This window comes from Scyliorhinus torazame, chromosome 17 (genome assembly GCF_047496885.1).
Source record: "Scyliorhinus torazame isolate Kashiwa2021f chromosome 17, sScyTor2.1, whole genome shotgun sequence".
Taxonomy (NCBI): Eukaryota; Metazoa; Chordata; class Chondrichthyes; order Carcharhiniformes; family Scyliorhinidae; genus Scyliorhinus; species Scyliorhinus torazame.
Genome location: NC_092723.1, coordinates 22923214 through 22941933, shown reverse-complemented (window position 1 = coordinate 22941933; position 18720 = coordinate 22923214). Strand labels below are relative to the sequence as shown.

At 52.5% G+C, this 18720-nt stretch overlaps 1 protein-coding gene across 2 annotated transcripts in view; it reads left to right on the top strand.

The window, feature by feature from the left end:
- The window catches only part of LOC140393779 (G-protein coupled receptor 61-like), a 45799-nt gene extending 28075 nt beyond the window's left edge, over positions 1-17724 (top strand). For both annotated transcript variants that reach the window (XM_072480189.1, XM_072480190.1), the window contains one exon: positions 8132-17724. In XM_072480189.1, the coding sequence (XP_072336290.1) occupies positions 8494-9840 (1347 nt within the window). In that variant the 5' untranslated portion in view covers positions 8132-8493 and the 3' untranslated portion in view covers positions 9841-17724. The remainder of the gene's footprint in view (positions 1-8131) is intronic.
- The last annotated feature ends 996 nt before the right edge of the window (positions 17725-18720 follow it).

The following is an 18720-nucleotide window of genomic DNA, read 5'->3' as shown; positions in this document are numbered from 1 at the left end:
ATTGTTTCCCCTGGACCTTGTGGGGGTTATGACATAATAAATGTCAGGCTTGCCAGCAACGACAGTAAGTGTACTACTAATCCAATTAAGGGTAGGAGAGTGGGAGATTTGCTCTGTACACCATGAAATTGTAATCTTGTTTCTAAATACATTTTCAGTCTTGATCATCTGGTGGGAGTGAAGGACAGTGGGCGTCATTCTCCGACCCCCCAGAGGGTCGGAGAATGGCCGTTGGCCGCCGTGAATCCCGCCCCCACCCCCGCCGAAGTCTCCGAAGGGACAAAAGTCGGCGGGGCGTTAATGGCGCCGCTGCCGCGGAGAATGTCACGGGTCTGCGCAAGGCAGCCGATTTTCGGCCTGCCGATATTCTCCCTTCCGGATGGGCCGAAGTCCCGTCGACGTGATGACCGTTCACGTCGACGTGAATCAAACCTCCTTTTCATCGGCGTGACCCGGTGCTCCAGGCTCACGCCGACCAGCGTGGAGGTGAGTGACGGCCTGGGAGGTTGGCTCTGGGCAGGAAATGGCGTGGCCGCAGTCTGATTGCGTGAGGAGAGGTGTGTCTCGGGTTGTGTGTGTGTGTGTGCGGTGGGGGGTGGGTGGTTAGAGTGGGCTGGGCTCCTGGGGAGTGCCGGGAGGGGGTCCGTGCCGGGGTGGAGGTTGGGGGGGGGGGGTCCGTGCCGGGGTGGAGGTTGGGGGTTGGGGGGGGTCCGTGCCGGGGTGGAGGTTGGGGGTTGGGGGGGGGTCCGTGCTGGGGTGGAGGTGGGGGGGGGTCCGTGCCGGGGTGGAGGTTGGGGGGGGGGGGGTCCGTGCCGGGGTGGAGGTTGGGGGTTGGGGGGGGGGGTTCCTGCTGGGGTGGAGGTTGGGGGGGGTCCGTGCCGGGGTGGAGGTTGGGGGGGGGGGTCCGTGCCGGGGTGGAGGTTGGGGGTTGGGGGGGGGGGTCCGTGCTGGGGTGGAGGTTGGGGGGGGGGTCCGTGCTGGGGTGGAGGTTGGGGGGGGTCCGTGCCGGGGTGGAGGTTGGGGGGGGGGTCCGTGCCGTGCCGGGGTGGAGGTTGGGGGGGGGTCCGTTCCGTGCCGGGGTGGAGGTTGGGGGGGGGGGGGTCCGTGCTGGGGTGGAGGTTGGGGGGGGTCCATGCTGGGGTGGAGGTTGGGGGGGGGTCCGTGCTGGGGTGGAGGTTGGGGGGGGTCCGTGCTGGGGTGGAGGTTGGGGGGGGGTCCGTGCCGGGGTGGAGGTTGGGGGTTGGGGGGGGGGGTCCGTGCTGAGGTGGAGGTTGGGGGGGGGGGGGTCCGTGCCGAGGAGGGGGATGGGAGGGCAAGTGAGTTGGTCCACCTGGCCAGGTGCCAGCCTCCAACAGTTGGACCCATGCGGTCCATGCCATCTGGCTGGGGGGAGGAGGGGATATGGGCAATGATGACATGTCGTCGTTCCCCTCCCCCCACCAGGCCGTCATGTTTTCAGATCATCCAGCGATGTTGGCCGCCGTGGTGGCAGCCGCTCATGTCTATGTTGCCCTGGATGAGGAGGAGGAGGAGGAGCGTGCCAGAGAGGCGGCGCAGGCTGCCGCAGAGGGGCAGGCGGCAGCCGCCCAGGCTGGAGGGACACCTGACCGACAGGATGAGGAGGGGGAGGAGGACGTCGCGGCCCCACGGCAACGGAGGCACCCGAGGGCGCCCTGTGTGTACCGGCCCCGGCAGTCATACCAGTACCTCACGGACCGGGAATGCAGGAGGAGACTCCGGCTGAGCCGGGAAACCGTGGCACACATCTGCCACCTGCTGGCACACCTGTCACCGCGTGGCACTGGCGGGGGACACCCTCTCCCCGTGTCCGTCAAGGTTACGGTGGCCCTGAACTTTTATGCAACGGGGTCATTCCAGGCACCGAGTGGGGACCTGTCCGGCATATCGCAGACATCGGTGCATCCGGGCAGTGACAGATGCCCTATATGCCATGGCGCACCGCTACATCCGCTTCCCCGTGGACCGGGCCAGCCAAGATGCCCGGGCCGTGGGCTTCTCTGCCGTTGCCGGGTTCCCCATGGTCCAGGGCGCGATCGATGGGATGCACGTCGCCGTGCGGCCACCTGCAGATAACAGGGCCGTGTTCACTAATAGGAAGGGGACCTATTCGATGAACGTACAGGTGGTCTGCGACCACCGCATGATGATCCTGCACGTCTGCGCCCGTCACCCAGGCAGTGTACACGACTCATTCGTGTTGTCGCGGTCATCCATCCCCGGCATGTACGAGGGACGCCATCCCCGGCTGAGGGGCTGGTTGCTGGGCGACAGGGGCTACCCATTGCGATCGTGGCTGATGACGCCTATACGGAGGCCACGCAATGAGGCGGAGAACCGTTACAATGATGCACATGTAGCGACAAGGGGAGTGATCGAGAGGTGCTTTGGCGTGCTGAAGATGCGTTTCAGGTGCCTGGACCTCTCTGGGGGCGCCCTCCAGTATCGGTCAGATAGGGTCGGCCGCATCATTGTGGTGTGCTGCGTCCTGCACAACATAGCACAGCAGAGGGGCGATGTGCCGCAGGCAGAGGAGGGTGGAGTGGAGGAGCAGCAGAAAGAGTCCCAGTCCTCCCCAGATGAGGGGGATGGGGGCAATGGTCAGGGCAGACGGGGTAGACACAGGCGGGTGGCTGTCCACCGTTACCGGCTGGCCCAGCGGGCACGGGACAGACTGATAGACGCCCGCTTCACTGACTAGATGGGCGTGGGAATCGGGTAGTATGGCCACAGACCGCACACCATGGCAACAGCCGACCACCCACACCCCCCACCCATCCACCCACCCAGCACCCTTACCCCCCTCCCCAACCCCACCCACCCCACCCGCATGCACACCACCCCCCCCCCCCCCATTGCCGATCCACCTGCAGCACAACGGGCCGGGCTCACACAGTTGCGGGTGGACGCGTGTCTATCGCAGGCCATGGAGGATGATGACAACCCGCCCTGCGATGAGCTCCTGGCTCTACATCGTTGGACTATGTCTGACCCATGGCCACAGTACCACCATCCACCCGGACCATCCCTGCATGCGGCTGTGACACTGCAGCGCACGGTCCCGTCCTCTGCCCGGGGGATGTTGATGGCGGCCCAGGGGGAAGGGGGCAGACTCACCTGGGGCTGAGGTAAGACCACCCCTCACACACACACTTGCGCTCAACGTACATGACACCCCCGCACACTTTGGACAGAGCACAAAGGCAGCTTCGGTAGGTGTAACATTGACTTTAATAACCAAAGGAGTTCATGCACGTGCCCTAGCCCCTAAAACTCATCTGTGCCCTGCACCCGTGCCAACTTACTCAGTGTCTAATTGTTTGGCCTTACGGGCCCTTTGACTACGTCTACGTGGTTCCCCAGACGGTACAGCAGAACTGGAGGTGGACTCCTGTGATTCCTGCCCTCTGACACTGGATCCCTTTGGCGGCCGTTTCCTGGGGCATCCTGGCCTAGATGGGCCAGGCTGCGGCCCGGGTGACTGGGATGGTGAGCTGCCAGCCTGTCCTGCCCGTTGCCCACCCGATGCACCTGGGACGGAAGGGGGGAGTCCGAGGTGTCGCGGTGTACCGGGACCTCCCCTACAGAGGGAGCCGGGATGGACCACACCACCTCCTCCTCCCTCGGGGTGCCCGATGGCCCCCAGGCCTCTACATGGGTGGGGGATGCGAACGGACTGGCCATCCGAAGCCCCCCCGACATCTGGCGCTGCCAGTCCTGGAGGCCCGTGTTGGTATCGACAGGGATCTGCAGGTTTGCAGCCATGGAGCCCAGGGTGTTGGCAAACCCTGTCTGTGACAGTGCGACGCCGGCTCGCACATGGCCACTGGCGCCGATGCCCTCAGCGATGGCCTGCAGAGACTGGGCCATGGCCTGCAGAGACTGGGCCATGGCCTGCTGAGACTGGGCCATGGCCTGCAGAGACTGGGCTATGGCGTTGAGCGCCTCTGCCATCTGGCGCTGGCACTGGCTCATGGCCTCCTGTGAGAGGGCAGCCATTTCCTGGGCCACAGACGCCGCCTGCACGGAAGGCCCCAGGCCTCGCAAACCGTTCCCCATGTCTGACACCGTCGCACCCATTGCCTCCACCGCGGACGCCACCCGTGCGGTGTCAGCCTGGGTGGCACGCATGACCGGCACCACTCCCAGCTCCTGGACGCGGGTGGACTCCTCCACCTGCGACCGCAGCCGCCGCAAGCCGCCCGTCACCCTCTTCGCTCGTCTCCGGGTCGGTGGTTGCATCGGATCTATGTGTGGGTGTCGTAACTGCAGGAACCGGGATCCATCTGGGCGGCAGATGTTCGCTTGGGCTGGGCTGCCCTCCGACCGCCCGGCTCCTCTGCTGCTCCTACCTCCACCTGCTGTACCGGGACGGCTGTGTTGTGCGCACCAGTGAGTGTACCAGACGCCTCATCACTAAAGTGCCCAACCGTGGTGAGTGTTTCTGCGATGGTGGAGGGTGTTGGTGACAGCAGTGGCGTTGTGTCGTGCTCTTCGTCCCACTCTGAGTCCATGGCACTTTGGGGTGGGGGTTCGTCTCCACCCATCCACTCTGACTCACTGTCCGGTATTTCGTCTTCCTGGGTAGTGCTGTCCCGGGTAGGGGTGTCCTGGGTAGTGCTGTCCCGGGTAGGGGTGTCCTGGGTAGTGGTGTCCTGGGTAGTGGTGTCCTGGGTAGTGGTGTCCTGGGTAGTGGTGTCCTGGCTCGGATGTGACGGGGGCCTGTGGCTGCCCCCCTCATCGCTGGGTGGTCTCTCCCGCACGTGACGGGGGTGTCGTCTCCCTGTTGCTCCAGGTCTCTCCGTCTCCCGTGGTGTGCGAGGGGCATCCTGCGGGCGTCGCATGCTGGAGGGTGCGGGTCTCTCCGTCTCCCGTGGTGTGCGAGGGGCATCCTGCGGGCGTCGCATGCTGGAGGGTGCGGGTCTCTCCGTCTCCCGTGGTCTCCGAGGGGCATCCTGCGGGCGTCGCATGCTCGGTGGTGCGGGTCTCTCCGTCTCCCGTGGTCTCTGAGGGGCATCCTGCGGGCGTCGCATGCTGGAGGGTGCGGGTCTCTCCGTCTCCCGTGGTCTCCGAGGGGCATCCTGCGGGCGTCACATGCTGGAGGGTGCGGGTCTCTCCGTCTCCCGTGGTCTCCGAGGGGCATCCTGCGGGCGTCGCATGCTGGAGGGTGCGGGTCTCTCCGTCTCCCGTGGTCTCCGAGGGGCATCCTGCGGGCGTCGCATGCTGGAGGGTGCGGGTCTCTCCGTCTCCCGTGGTCTCCGAGGGGCATCCTGCGGGCGTCGCATGCTGGAGGGTGCGGGTCTCTCCGTCTCCCGTGGTCTCCGAGGGGCATCCTGCGGGTGTCGCATGCTGGAGGGTGCGGGTCTCTCCGTCTCCTGTGGTCTCCGAGGGGCATCCTGCGGGCGTCGCATGCTGGAGGGTGCGGGTCTCTCCGTCTCCTGTGGTCTCCGAGGGGCATCCTGCGGGCGGTCTGCATCTGCGGGGATGGGTGCCTGGACGTTTGGTCCTGCGATACACAATGAAGCATGCATGGTTAGACATCAGGCAGTGATCAGGTGATACGGGGGAGGGGGATATAGGGGAGGGGGGATATGGGGACGGGCTGTCGGTGGCTCACTCGCTAGTACGCCCCCGACCTCTGCATCAGCAACCTCCCGGTCCTCAGGTCCGCCAGCCAGTTCCAGGGCCCTTTCCTCGTGTACGGTCAGTGGCCTCTCATCAGCGGGCCCTCCTCCAGTCCTCACATGCTCCCTATTGTTGTGTGCGCGCTTCTCCTGTGGGGGGGGGGGGGGGCAGGAGTAAAAGGCAACAGTGTTAGGCAGGTATATGAATGCACGCCATCGGTTGCGCGTGCATTGCAGAGGTTAAGGTTAGGGCTGGATTCACTTGGGGATATGGGGGATATGGGGGAGGGGGGGATATGGGGGATGGGGGATATGGGGGAGGCTCACCCTGCCTGCTCTGACGAGCTCGTTCACCTTCTTGTGGCACTGGGTGCCTGTCCGTGGTGTCAGGGCCACAGCGGTGACGGCCTCTGCCACTTCCCTCCACAGACGCCGGCTGTGGCGTGGGGCAGCTCTGCGGCCGTGCCCGGGATACAGGGCGTCCCTCCTCTGCTCCACCGCATCCAGGAGCGCCTCCACATCCCGTGACTCGAACCTCGGGGCTGAGCGACGGCCAGCCATCCAGTCGGGTGTTGCGGTCTGGTGTTCCGGTCGGGTGGGGGGGAGCAGCGCGGCCTTATGAGCCGTCACGCCGTGCAGCGCGTATGACGCTGCACTGCGTGAACCACTGCGCAAGCGCGGAACCCGTTACGTCGCTGCTAGCCCATTTCGGGCCGGAGACTATCGACCCATTTTTCCGACGTGACGCAAGTCGGATTTGCGCCGTTTTTTGCGCCGATCGGCGGACTTTCCGCCGATAACGGAGAATTACGCCCATTTAATGCTCGCCAACACAAAGCTGTACAATGAAGACAAACCAGTTCTTTTTGATCAAAGTTACAATGATGCTAATTAAATTCAAAAAAACAAACTCCTTTGATCTTTTGATAAAAGACACTGCTGCAGTTGGAACTAACCTTTCATAATTTTATATTTTAGGTCTCTTTATGCTGAAATGGGTTTTTGGAGCTACGAGGGTAGAAGTAAAGCCCCACAGTGCACTTCACAATGAAGGTTGAAGAGAGCAGAAGATTCTCATTGATCTTGTTCCTTTTATGGGTTCAGTTTTTTGAGTTATTTTTCATTTATTTTATTTTTTTACCCATCTCTAATTCCCTTGAGAAGATGGTAGTGTGCTACCATCTTGACCCGCTACAGTCTGTGCTGTAGGTTTACCCACAGTGCTGTTGGGATGGGAGATCCAGGATTTTGACCCAGTGACAGTGAAGGAACAGTGATATTGAGCGGGATTCTTCGCCTGCGCCCGCCTGGCGATCGGAAATTCCCGCTCATGGTCAAAGGGTCTTTATATGGCTCCCGTCCCGTACGTGGCGATTGTGGTAATCACCACTGTTGTATATATTAGGAGATGTGTGGCAAGGCCCTGTACTACAGGTACAGGGTAGTCCCTGCCTGCTGGCTCCGCCCAGTAGGCGGAGTATAAATATGTGTGCTCCCTATACAGCAGCCATTTCACCAGCTGCTGTAGGAGGCCACACATCTTAGAGTAATAAAGCCTCAGTTGTATTCAACTCTCGTCTCTGTGCAATTGATCGTGCATCAACGATCTTGTATCAGACGTGGCCAAAGAATCCAGTCTATAGTTCCAAATCAGGAGGCTGAGGGTTTTTTTCTAATCAAGGGGCAATTTAGCATGGCCAATCAACCTAACCTGCACATCATTGGGTTGTGGGGACGAAGCCCACGCAGACACGAGGAGATTGTGCAAACACCACACGGACAGTGACCCAGAGCTGGGATTCGAACCCGGGTCCTCAGCGCCGTAGGAGCAGTGCTAACCACTGTGCTATGTGCCGCCCTATCAGGACACTGAGTGACTTGGAGGGGAACTTGCAGGTGGTGGTGTTCCCATTTGTCTGTTTCCCATGTTCTTCTAGGTGGTAGAGGTTACAGATGTGAGATGTGCTTGTGGAAATGGTACACACTGCAGCTACACTGCACCCATGATGGAGAGAGTGAATGTTTAAAGTAGTGAATGGAGTACGAATCAATTGGGTTGCTTTGTCCTGGATAAGTGTTGAGCTTCTTGAATGCTGTTGGAGCTTTACTCATTTAGGCAAGCTTTTATAACATTCCTGATTTGTGCCTTGTAGGTGGTGGAAAGGCTTTAAGAAGTTGGGAAATGAGTCACTCTAGTCTACCCTATGCTCTCTACCTGAGCAACGCTCGGTTTTACAAGCGAGTACTCCTGATAACACCAGAGCATAAGAATTAGGAGCAGGAGGAGGCCATTTGGTCCTCCAAGCCTGCTCCGCTATCCAATGGATGCACCACCCAAATTTCCGTAACACACACCTGGCAAAGCAAATTAAGCCCTCCAACAAAAGCATGCATTTCTAAAATTGGACCTAATGATCGTATATTAAAATTAGAACCAGCTTTCCACATCTGTATGGACTTAATTCTTTTCACTATTTTGTTCTACACAGGTTTTCATGCAGCTGAATAATTGGAAATGGATGGCGTGAGCTCAGTGCTGAAGTGGCAATGGAGGAACAAAACCTAAAGAGTTGAACTGGAGGAGACATGTCAAGCATTTACTAGTTATTCTTTCTGGAGAATGAAACCTACTATAAACCACAAGTTGAAGGCAATTCATCCACCCAAAACTATTTCGCCTGAAATGTACCAACTATCGAATTGGTTGATCTTGATGGCCCATCAGGGTTTTCATGGTTAGAAAAAAAAGAGTCTGCCAACCGTCTGGTAAGTTCCTCTCCCAAAAGAGGATGGGTGATGGACTGGAAATAAAGGATTTAGGATCTCCATCCTTACGTCACCGTACACACCCATGGCTGCCCCAGTTTTTGCAGAATGGGCTTGGAATACTTCCATTCCAGGAAGACAGCACAGAGTCTCTCCTACTCCAATGCTCTTCAATCAAAGCCTAGTGTCCAAGGACAGAGATCTGGTTTCCCAGTCAATAGGTCTCTTCTTCATGCTGTTGGTTGACCTAGTCGGGATTATTGGAAACACTGCAGTGATGTTTGTAATTATCAGGACTCCATTGTTCAAAAAATTTGTTTTTGTTTTCCATCTGTGTCTAGTGGACCTGACAGCTGCCTTAATCCTCATGCCTTTAGGAATGGTGTCCAACTCCGCACTTTTTGACAACATAATGTTTGGCGATACTTTGTGCCAGATATACCTCTTCCTAAGCATGTTATTTATAAGTGCCTCCATACTGTCCATACTAGCCATTAACGTCGAGCGATATTATTACATTGTACATCCCATGAGATATGAGGTAAGGATGACGCTGAAGCTGGTGGTGTCCGTCATAATCTGCATATGGATTAAAGCCATCTTAATGTCAATAATGTCAGTCTTGGGTTGGAATTCCCAAGCACATGTGAACAATCAGTGTTCCTGGCAATGGGGCGGAGAGACATACAAAAAGGTTTACATCATTTTCTTCAGCCTGTTTTATTTTTTGTTCCCGGTGTTAATTATCCTGGTAGTGTACTGCAACATGTTCAAGGTGGCCAGGATTGCGGCAATGCAACACAGACCCTTGCCCACCTGGATGGACACACCCAGGCAAAGGTCAGAATCGCTCAGCAGTAGGTCCACCATGGTTGCCAGTTCCGGAGCGCCAAGGGCATCCCCACAACGGACATTCGGCGGAGGGAAGGCAGCCATCATCCTCATTCTGGTTGGAGGCCAGTTTGTATTCTGCTGGCTGCCATTTTTTGCTTTTCACTTGCATTCCACTTTGAACCAGAGCTCAGGCCCTCTGGGCCTCTGGGAAACAATTGTTACTTGGATCGGATACACATCCTTCAGCATCAACCCCTTCTTTTACGGATGCCTCAATCGACAGATCAGAGGGGAGCTTAGCAAGCATCTCAACTGCCTCTTCAAACACACTCTGGAAGAGGACCTCCGGCTGCCCAGTCGAGAAGGGTCCATTGAGGAGAACTTCATGCAGTTTTTGCAGAGGACTGGTTGCAACACAGAAACCAGATCTAGCTATGATGCTTCCAGTCCAAAGTTAGACCAGTCAGCACTGGGTTTCAGGATACCAGGTCAGATTGCAGAAGAAACATCGGAATTTCTTGAACAACACATAGCCACTGACTTTACAATGTCCAACAGCTGTATTATAATGAGCAGGTCACCAAAACATGATGCTTAATATATACTCGTAGAATGAACTAGCGAGTTTGGTCTCTGTTGTTTAAAGTTTAATGTTAAAGCTCTTATTATTGTTTCCCAAAAAATGGTTAACCCTAAAAGATAAGATGCCATGTACCGAATGGATCGGCTTTTGGATAGTTTATCTTAATTGATTCTGATATTGAGTTTCTTTTCAACTTTTAAACTAGCCAACAGAAAGAAATCGCACCTTCTTTCAGAAATAAGCCGAATATTCATTCTACAAACCATGTAAAAAGATGCCGGCTAACCTTCCTCGCTGTTTGTGGATTTTAAATGGAGCTTGTTTCTATTTGGCTCCGAACATTGTGCCTGCTTCCTCAGTGAGGAGTGTGGGACGGTTTTAGACTTGCACTCATTGGAGGGTGGATTTGGAGAGTCAAACAACACCTTTGCATTGATGTAGCGCCTGTAACATAATAGAAAATTCGCAGGAGCATTATCAGCTAAAATTTGCCAATGAAGCATGTAAAGAGATGTTAGGATGGGTGAAAGAGAGCTTTACTCAGGAGGTAGCTATTAGGAGTGCCTTTAAGGAAGAGGAAGAGGTGGAGAGGGTTGGGCAGGAAATTCCAGAGCTCAGGGCCTGAGCAAGTGCAAACACGGCGGTCAGCAATGAAGCGATGAAATTTGTGGATGCACAAGAGGCCAGAATTGGAGAAGTGCAGAGAGCTCAGAGGGTTATGGTAGCACAGTGGATAGCACTGTTGCTTCACAGTGTCAGGGACCCGGGTTCGATTCCTGGCTTGAGTCGCTGTCTGTGCGGTGTCTGCACATTCTCCCCGTGTCTGCGCAGGGGTTTCCTCAGGGTGCTTCGGTTATCTCCCACAAATCCCGAAAGACGTGCTTGTTAAGCGAAATGGACATTCTGAATTCTCCCTCCGTGTACCTGAACAGACGCCGGAATTGGGCATCCAGGGGATTTTCACAGTAGCTTCATTGCAGTGTTAGTGCAAGCCGACTTGTGACACTAATAAAGATTATTATTATAGGTCTGGCGGAGACCACAGAGATAAGGTGAGATGAAGCCGATGCAGGATTTATAAACCAGGATAGAATTTTAAAATTGAGAAAATACTGGACTGGAATTTAATGTAGGTCAACAAGCATAATGGGTAATAGATTACAAAACTTAATGCATATTAGGATGTGGGCAGCAGAGTTTTCAACGTACCCAGCTCTTGGAAGGGCGAAAGACTGAAGGTCGAAATGAACGCTTCTTCATCATTCTGTACTTCCCGAGATAATCCAAGCTGCTGCCAGTATTCTTTTCCAGCCATTGCGTCTGCGATCAAATTGAAAAGCAAACCTCTTGGGAAGCATTTGTTTCGCCAAGCACTTTGCGCCTCTTCCTGCTCTCTTAGAATCCACGCTTTTAATGAAAAGCCAGGGTGAATGGCTGAGGTTCACAGTGCAGGGCAGCAAGGGAGTTTAAAAAGAGGAGGAGAAAAGAATGGGTGAACCGAAAAGCAAACTGTTCGCTGAGCCCAGGCTACGGGGTTTAAGATTCCGCCATTTGCTTGCAGGAGGATGCAATGAGTGAATGGAATGGAGAGTACCAGAGATCTCAGGGCCAAGAAAGAAAAGGTCAGAACAGGACATAGGGTGATTGACATGGTGTTGCTTTCCACAAGGTGGCCAGGATCTTGCCCAGTGACCACGGAAAAAATCTTCAGCTTCACGCCTACCCTGAGATTTTGAAATTCACCCTGCGGAGGTCATGTGGTTGGGGCGCCCATTGCCTGATTTTGATACGTGTTTCAAGGTTTTATCTATTGGTTTGGAGTATTGTTCCGAAAGAGAAAATGTAGAATTTTTCTTGAAATGTTTTACACCAGTGACTCAACATTCTGGAATTTTATCCCTAATGTTTAATAACAGCTTAATGAAAATCCACTCCTTTCTCCAAATTATTAATGACAAAAAGGGACCACTAACAGTTGCCTTATGGGAAGCATTTTGTAACTTCAGAGAGTGTTTTGTCATATCTCGTAACCACATGACATTGCCCAACATAGAAACCTCAAGACCATGAGCGAGAATCTTTGCACCCCAACCACCCCCCACCCGCCCCCATCTCAGCCTCCCCCAGTGATGTACACTCCAAAGCCATACAGACCAGGGCAAGTACAGCATTTCAATTGCTTTTGTTTCTTCCTGTGGTTTGGGATAGAGGTGAAAACCTAGCCTGGGCTTTATGCCTAAGCAGTATTTAGTCACCCCCTACTCTTCTGCCTGGCAAGTGTCCACTTGTCAAGACAAGTTGGGGATTGACTGCAATGCCATCCACAGTCTATGAGTCTGCCAACAGTCACTGCCTGGACTCACACAGCAAAATTAACCAGTTGGAACACAGGAACAGGAACAGTCGCCCCCTCAAGTTTATTCCACCATGCAATTATATTATGGTTGAACTCCATCTACTCATCTTGGTTTGCTAACCCCTAATACCCTTGCCCAACAAAAATGCCCACTTTCAATCTTGAAGGCTTCACGTGTGATTACATAGGATATAGAAACAAAGAACAACAAACAACAAAGAAATGTACAGCACAAGAACAGGCCCTTCGGCCCTCCAAGCCCGTGCCGACCATGCTGCCCGACTAAACTACAATCTTCTACATTTCCTGCGTCCGTATCCCTCTATTCCCATCCTATTCATGTATTTGTCAAGATGCCCCTTAAACGTCACCATCGTCCCTGCTTCCACCACCTCCTCCGGTAGCGAGTTCCAGGCACCCACTACCCTCTGTGTAAAAAACTTGCCTCGTAAATCTACTCTAAACCTTGCCCCTCTCACCTTAAACCTATGCCCCCTAGTAATTGACCCCTCTACCCGGGGGAAAAGCCTCTGACTATCCACTCTGTCTATGCCCCTCATAATTTTGTAGACCTCTATCAGGTCGCCCCTCAACCTCCGTCGTTCCAGTGAGAACAAACCGAGTTTATTCAACCGCTCCTCATAGCTAATGCCCTCCATACCAGGCAACATTCTGGTAAATCTCTTCTGCACCCTCTCTAAAGCCTCCACATCCTTCTGGTAGTGTGGCGACCAGAATTGAACACTATACTCCAAGTGTGGCCTAACTAAGGTTCTATACAGCTGCAACATGACTTGCCAATTCTTATACTCAATGCCCCGGCCAATGAAGGCAAGCATGCTGTATGCCTTCTTGACTACCTTCTCCACCTGTGTTGCCCCTTTCAGTGACCTGTGGACCTGTACTCCTAGATCTCTCTGACTTTCAATAGTCTTGAGGGTTCTACTATTCACTGTATATTCCCTACCTGCATTAGACCTTCCAAAATGCATTACCTCACATTTGTCTGGATTAAACTCCATCTGCCATCTCTCCGCCCAAGTCTCCAAACAATCTAAATCCTGCTGTATCCTCTGACAGTCCTCATCGCTATCCGCAATTCCACCAACCTTTGTGTCGTCTGCAAACTTACTAATCAGACCAGTTCCATTTTCCTCCAAATCATTTATATATACTACAAACAGCAAAGGTCCCAGCACTGATCCCTACGGAACACCACTGGTCAAAGCCCTCCAATTAGAAAAGCATCCTTCCATTGCTACTCTCTGCCTTCTATGACCTAGCCAGTTCTGTATCCACCTTGCCAGCTCACACCTGATCCCGTGTGACTTCACATTTTGTACCAGTCTAGCATGAGGGACCTTGTCAAAGGCCTTACTGAAGTCCATATAGACAACATCCACTGCCCTACCTGCATCAATCATCTTTGCGACCTCCTCGAAAAACTCTATCAAGTTAGTGAGACACGACCTCCCCTTCACAAAACCATGCTGCCTCTCACTAATACGTCCATTTGCTTCCAAATGGGAGTAGATCCTGTCTTGAAGAATTCTCTCCAGTAATTTCCCTACCACTGAAGTAAGGCTCACCGGCCTGGATTATCCTTGCTACCCTTCTTAAACAGAGGAACAACATTGCTATTCTCCAGTCCTCCGGGACATCACCTGAAGACAGTGAGGATCCAAAGATTTCTGTCAAGGCCTCAGCAATTTCCTCTCCAGCCTCCTTCAGTATTCTGGGGTAGATCCCATCAGGCCCTGGGGTCTTATCTACCTTAATATTTTTTAAGACGCCCAACACCTCGTCTTTTTGGATCTCAATGTGACCCAGGCTATCTACACACCCTTCTCCAGACTCAACATCTACCAATTCCTTCTCTTTGGTGAATACTGATGCAAAGTATTCATTTAGTACCTCGCCCATTTCCTCTGGCTCCGCACATAGATTCCCTTGCCTATCCTTCAGTGGGCCAACCCTTTCCCTGGCTACCCTCTTGCTTTTTATGTACGTGTAAAAAGCCTTGGAATTTTCCTTAACCCTATTTGCCAATGACTTTTTGTGACCCCTTCTAGCCCTCCTGACTCCTTGCTTAAGTTCCTTCGTACTTTCCTTATATTCAACTCAGGCTTCGTCTGTTCCCAGCCTTTTAGCCCTGACAAATGCCTCCTTTTTCTTTTTCACAAGGCCTACAATATCTCTCGTCATCCAAGGTTCCCGAAAATTGCCGTATTTATCCTTCTTCCTCACAGGAACATGCCAGTCCTGAATTCCTTTCAACTGACACTTGAAAGCCTCCCACATGTCAGATGTTGATTTGCCCTCAAACATCCGCCCCCAATCTAGGTTCTTCTGTTCCCGCCTAATATTGTTATAATTAGCCTTCCCCCAATTTAGCACATTCATCCTAGGACCACTCTTATCCTTGTCCACCAGCACTTTAAAACTTACTGAATTGTGGTCACTGTTCCCGAAATGCTCCCCTACTGAAACTTCTACCACCTGGCCAGGCTCATTCCCCAATACCAGGTCCAGTACAGCCCCTTCCCTAGTTGGACTGTCTACATATTGTTTTAAGAAGCCCTCCTAGATGCTCCTTACAAACTCTGCCCCATCTCAGCCTCTGGCACTAAGTGAGTCCCAGTCAATATTGGGGCAAGTGAAGTCTCCCATCACCACAACCCTGGTGTTTTTACTCTTTTCCAAAATCTGTCTACCTATCTGGTCCTCTATCTCCCGCTGGCTGTTGGGAGGCCTGTAGTAAACCTCCAACATTGTGACTGCACCCTTCTTATTCCTGATCTCTTCCCATATAGCCTCACTGCCCTCTGAGGTGTCCTCCTGTAGTACAGCTGTGATAACCTCCCTAACCAGTAGCGCAACTCCGCCACCCCTTTTACATCCCCCTCTATCCCGCCTGAGTCATCTAAATCCTGGAACATTTAGCTGCCAATCCTGCCCTTCCCTCAACCAGGTCTCTGTAATGGCAACAACATCATAGTTCCAAGTACTAATCCAAGCTCTAAGATCATCTGCCTTACCTGTAATACTTCTTGCATTAAAACATATGCACTTCAGGCTACCAGACCCGCTGTGTTCAGCAACTTCTCCCTGTCTGCTCTGCCTCAGAGCCACACTGTCCCTATTCCCAAGTTCTCCCTCAATGCTCTCACCTTCTGACCTATTGCTCCCGTGCCCACCCCCCTGCCATACTAGTTTAAACCCTCCCGTGTGACACTAGCAAACCTCGCGGCCAGGATATTTATGCCTCTCCAGTTTAGATGCAACCCGTCCTTCTTATATAGGTCACACCTGCCCCGGAAGAGCTCCCAGTGGTCCAGATAATGGAAACCCTACCTCCTACACCAGCTGTTTAGCCACATGTTTAGCTGCTCTATCTTCCTATTTCTAGCCTCACTGGCACGTGGCACAGGGAGTACTCCCGAGATTACAACCCTAGAGGTCCTGTCTTTTAACTTTCTGCCTAGCTCCCTGAACTCCTGCTGCAGGACCTCATGCCCCTTCCTGCTTATGTCGTTAGTACCAATATGTACAACGACCTCTGCCTGTTTGCCCTCCCCCTTCAGGATGCCCTCTACCCGTTCGGAGACATCCTGGACCCTGGCACCAGGGAGGCAACATACCATCCTGGAGTCTCTTTCACGTCCACAGAAGCGCCTATCTGTGCCCCTGACTATAGAGTCCCCTATTACTATTGCTCTTCAGCACTTTGACCCTCCCTTCTGAATATCAGAGCCAGCCGTGGTGCCACTGCTCTGGCTACTGCTGTTTTCCCCTGATAGACTATCCCCCCCCGATAGTATCCAAAGGGGTATACCTGTTCGAGAGGGGGACAACCACAGGGGATTCCTGCACTGACTGCCTGCCCTTTCTGGTGGTCACCCATTTCTCTGCCTGCACCTTGGGTGTGACCACATTTATATAACTGCAATCTATGACACTTTCCGCCACCTGCATGCTCCTAAGTGCATCCAATTGCTGCTCCAACTGAACCATGCAGTCTGTGAGGAGCTCCGGTTGGGTGCACTTTCTGCAGATGAAGCCATCCGGGACGCTGGAAGCCTCCCGGACCTGCCACATCTCACAGTCAGAGCACTGCACCCCTCTAACTGACATTGCGTCAATTAATTAGTAAATTAAAATTAAAAGTTTTTTTTTTAAATGTTTAAGTTACTGTTAACCATCTGTTTCCTAGCACTAGATTTCTACTATAAATGTGAAAGCTAAATATAGTACTAAATTATAATTAAGTAATTAGGTTTAATTAGTTACCAATGCTTAATTTTTTAAATTTAGTGTAGATTCCCAACCAGCCACTCAGGTCACAGCTTTTCTGTGATGTCACTTCAGTTTCCCACCCCCACACACACAATTTGAAACGGTAATAAAAGTAAAAATGAGTAAAAATCACTTACTTACCTTCTTACATTCTGAGGGTGTCAGATGTTCTCAGGTTCTCTCCCTGACAGAGACTGCTCCTCCTCCTCCGAACAGGCCAACCATCAGCCCAATCAGTCCATTTTAATTGACCCCCAACTTTACCAGCTTTTAGGGGAAGAGAGCTTCTGATTTCCACACTCATTTGTGTGAAGAGCTACTTTCTGACATCAGCCCTGAATTTAATAATGGTATTTTACTCAAGAAACACGTTCACAGCCCAAAGGCTGAATGCAGCGTAACTTGCAACAAAGCATTCTTATATTGACTATCAGGCTAAAAACATGACAATCATGACATGACAAATTCAACAGGTGACAGGGAAACGGTGGACGGGATATTAAGAGAAAAATCATTGAATTATAATCATATTAAAATTATAAACCAACACACCATTCCCACGTGGCGGGCACTGAGGTACATACAGGTTTCATCGTTCCAGTGCTTCATTGAGGAACTGAAGCATGGAAGGAATAGAGCTTCTCGGCATCTTTCCATTTTAGAAATGCCGGGGACAAACCTCTTGAGTTGCCTTGATGACTGTGGGTGTGATGGTGGCAACCAGTTCTGAAACTGGGTCGATTGCATATGGGATTTTCCAAACTCTTGTTTGTGGAGTCTCACGCGAAATAAAGGGTGTGGTCCTATGACTGATACTGAGGAGCTGAGATCAATCTTACATTTCTGTATGCTTTCGATCTGAGTGTTTTGTGCGTCCGTGAGGCCAGGGTGCCACAGAGTCATGGAGTATTTGACCAAAGGATGGATGTGATCTGACTTCAATTTTAATATTCTGTCCCCTTGGTCTGGGTTCTGCTGGCCAGAGGAAACAGTTTCTCCCTATCTACCCTATCAACACTTTTAATCAACTTAATCTTTGGTCTTTCAACCTCAACAGGTTATTTTGGGCGGAAGTTCCACTCTGCTTTGAGTGCAACAACCACTGAATTCTAAATGTGTGGGAACCGATAATTCAGGTCAGCGCAGCCCTGATCCACAATCTTTCATGTGTACGCCTGCAGAAGCTAGCCCTAGCCAGTGACAATTAGAGCACAATAATTTTACTCATGCCCCAATCTGGGGGCGGGGAGGGGGGGGGGGGGGGGGGAGTGAAATTAAACAGGAGTCAATCCTCATGGTGGCAGCCCAGTGACCCAGTGTGAATGCCGGGTGAAGACAGCTGAATTGTTATAGCAGTCGAATAGCCTGTCAAGAGCCCGGAGAGTGAAATTTGCCCGTGTCGCGCAAAGAGTTCGCTGGTGAGGCTGGCATTTCTGCCCATCCTGCGTTTCCCCTGAGAAAATGATGGGTCTTCCACTTGCAATGTTGCATCTCTTGAAATTGGGACATGCTATAACGGAGACTCATGCTTCACAATAATAGCCAGCTCGAGCGGGAAAGGAGGGCAGATAAGCAGGAAAGGGAGACCTATCCCATGTGACATTCGCTTTCTGGTAGAGATGCCTGTTATTGGCCTGGAACACTCACTGATCTTTGCCCTGTTTTCTGCTGAAACAGACCCGACAGTTTTACAATAAGTTTCTCATTCTTACGAGTAGAATTGTCTGTGTCCGAACCTGCCTCCCCCTGCAGAAGATGCGGGAGAATAGGTTAGGTGGTTTGGCCATGCTAGATTGCCCCTTAAGTGTCCAAAGATTAGGTGGGGTTGCAGGGATTGGGCCCAGGTAGGGTGCTATTTCGGAGGGCTGGTACAGACTGAATGGGCCGAATGGCCTTCTTTGTACTGTAGGGATTCTCTGAAATGAAATTACCGACATTTGGAGTGCTTGGTTCTGGGTATGTTATCTTTTAGCAACAGAGGTAACTGGACAGACACCTACATGCTTCTGCTGTTTGGCTAATGTGTCCCACTTGTTCTTCTGTGTCTGAACTTCATTGAGCTGAAATCATCATTTAATTCTGACAACAGGTTCATTCGAGTGAAGCTTGGGTTGATCTTTCTCCGTGCTAGACCTGACTTTTATTTCACTTTTTTTCGCTCTTCTGTTTTCTCTTAATTTCTGCCATTTCTCCCTCTTCTCCATATCTTTCATCCCAGTTTTTGTATCTGTCTGTATTCTCTT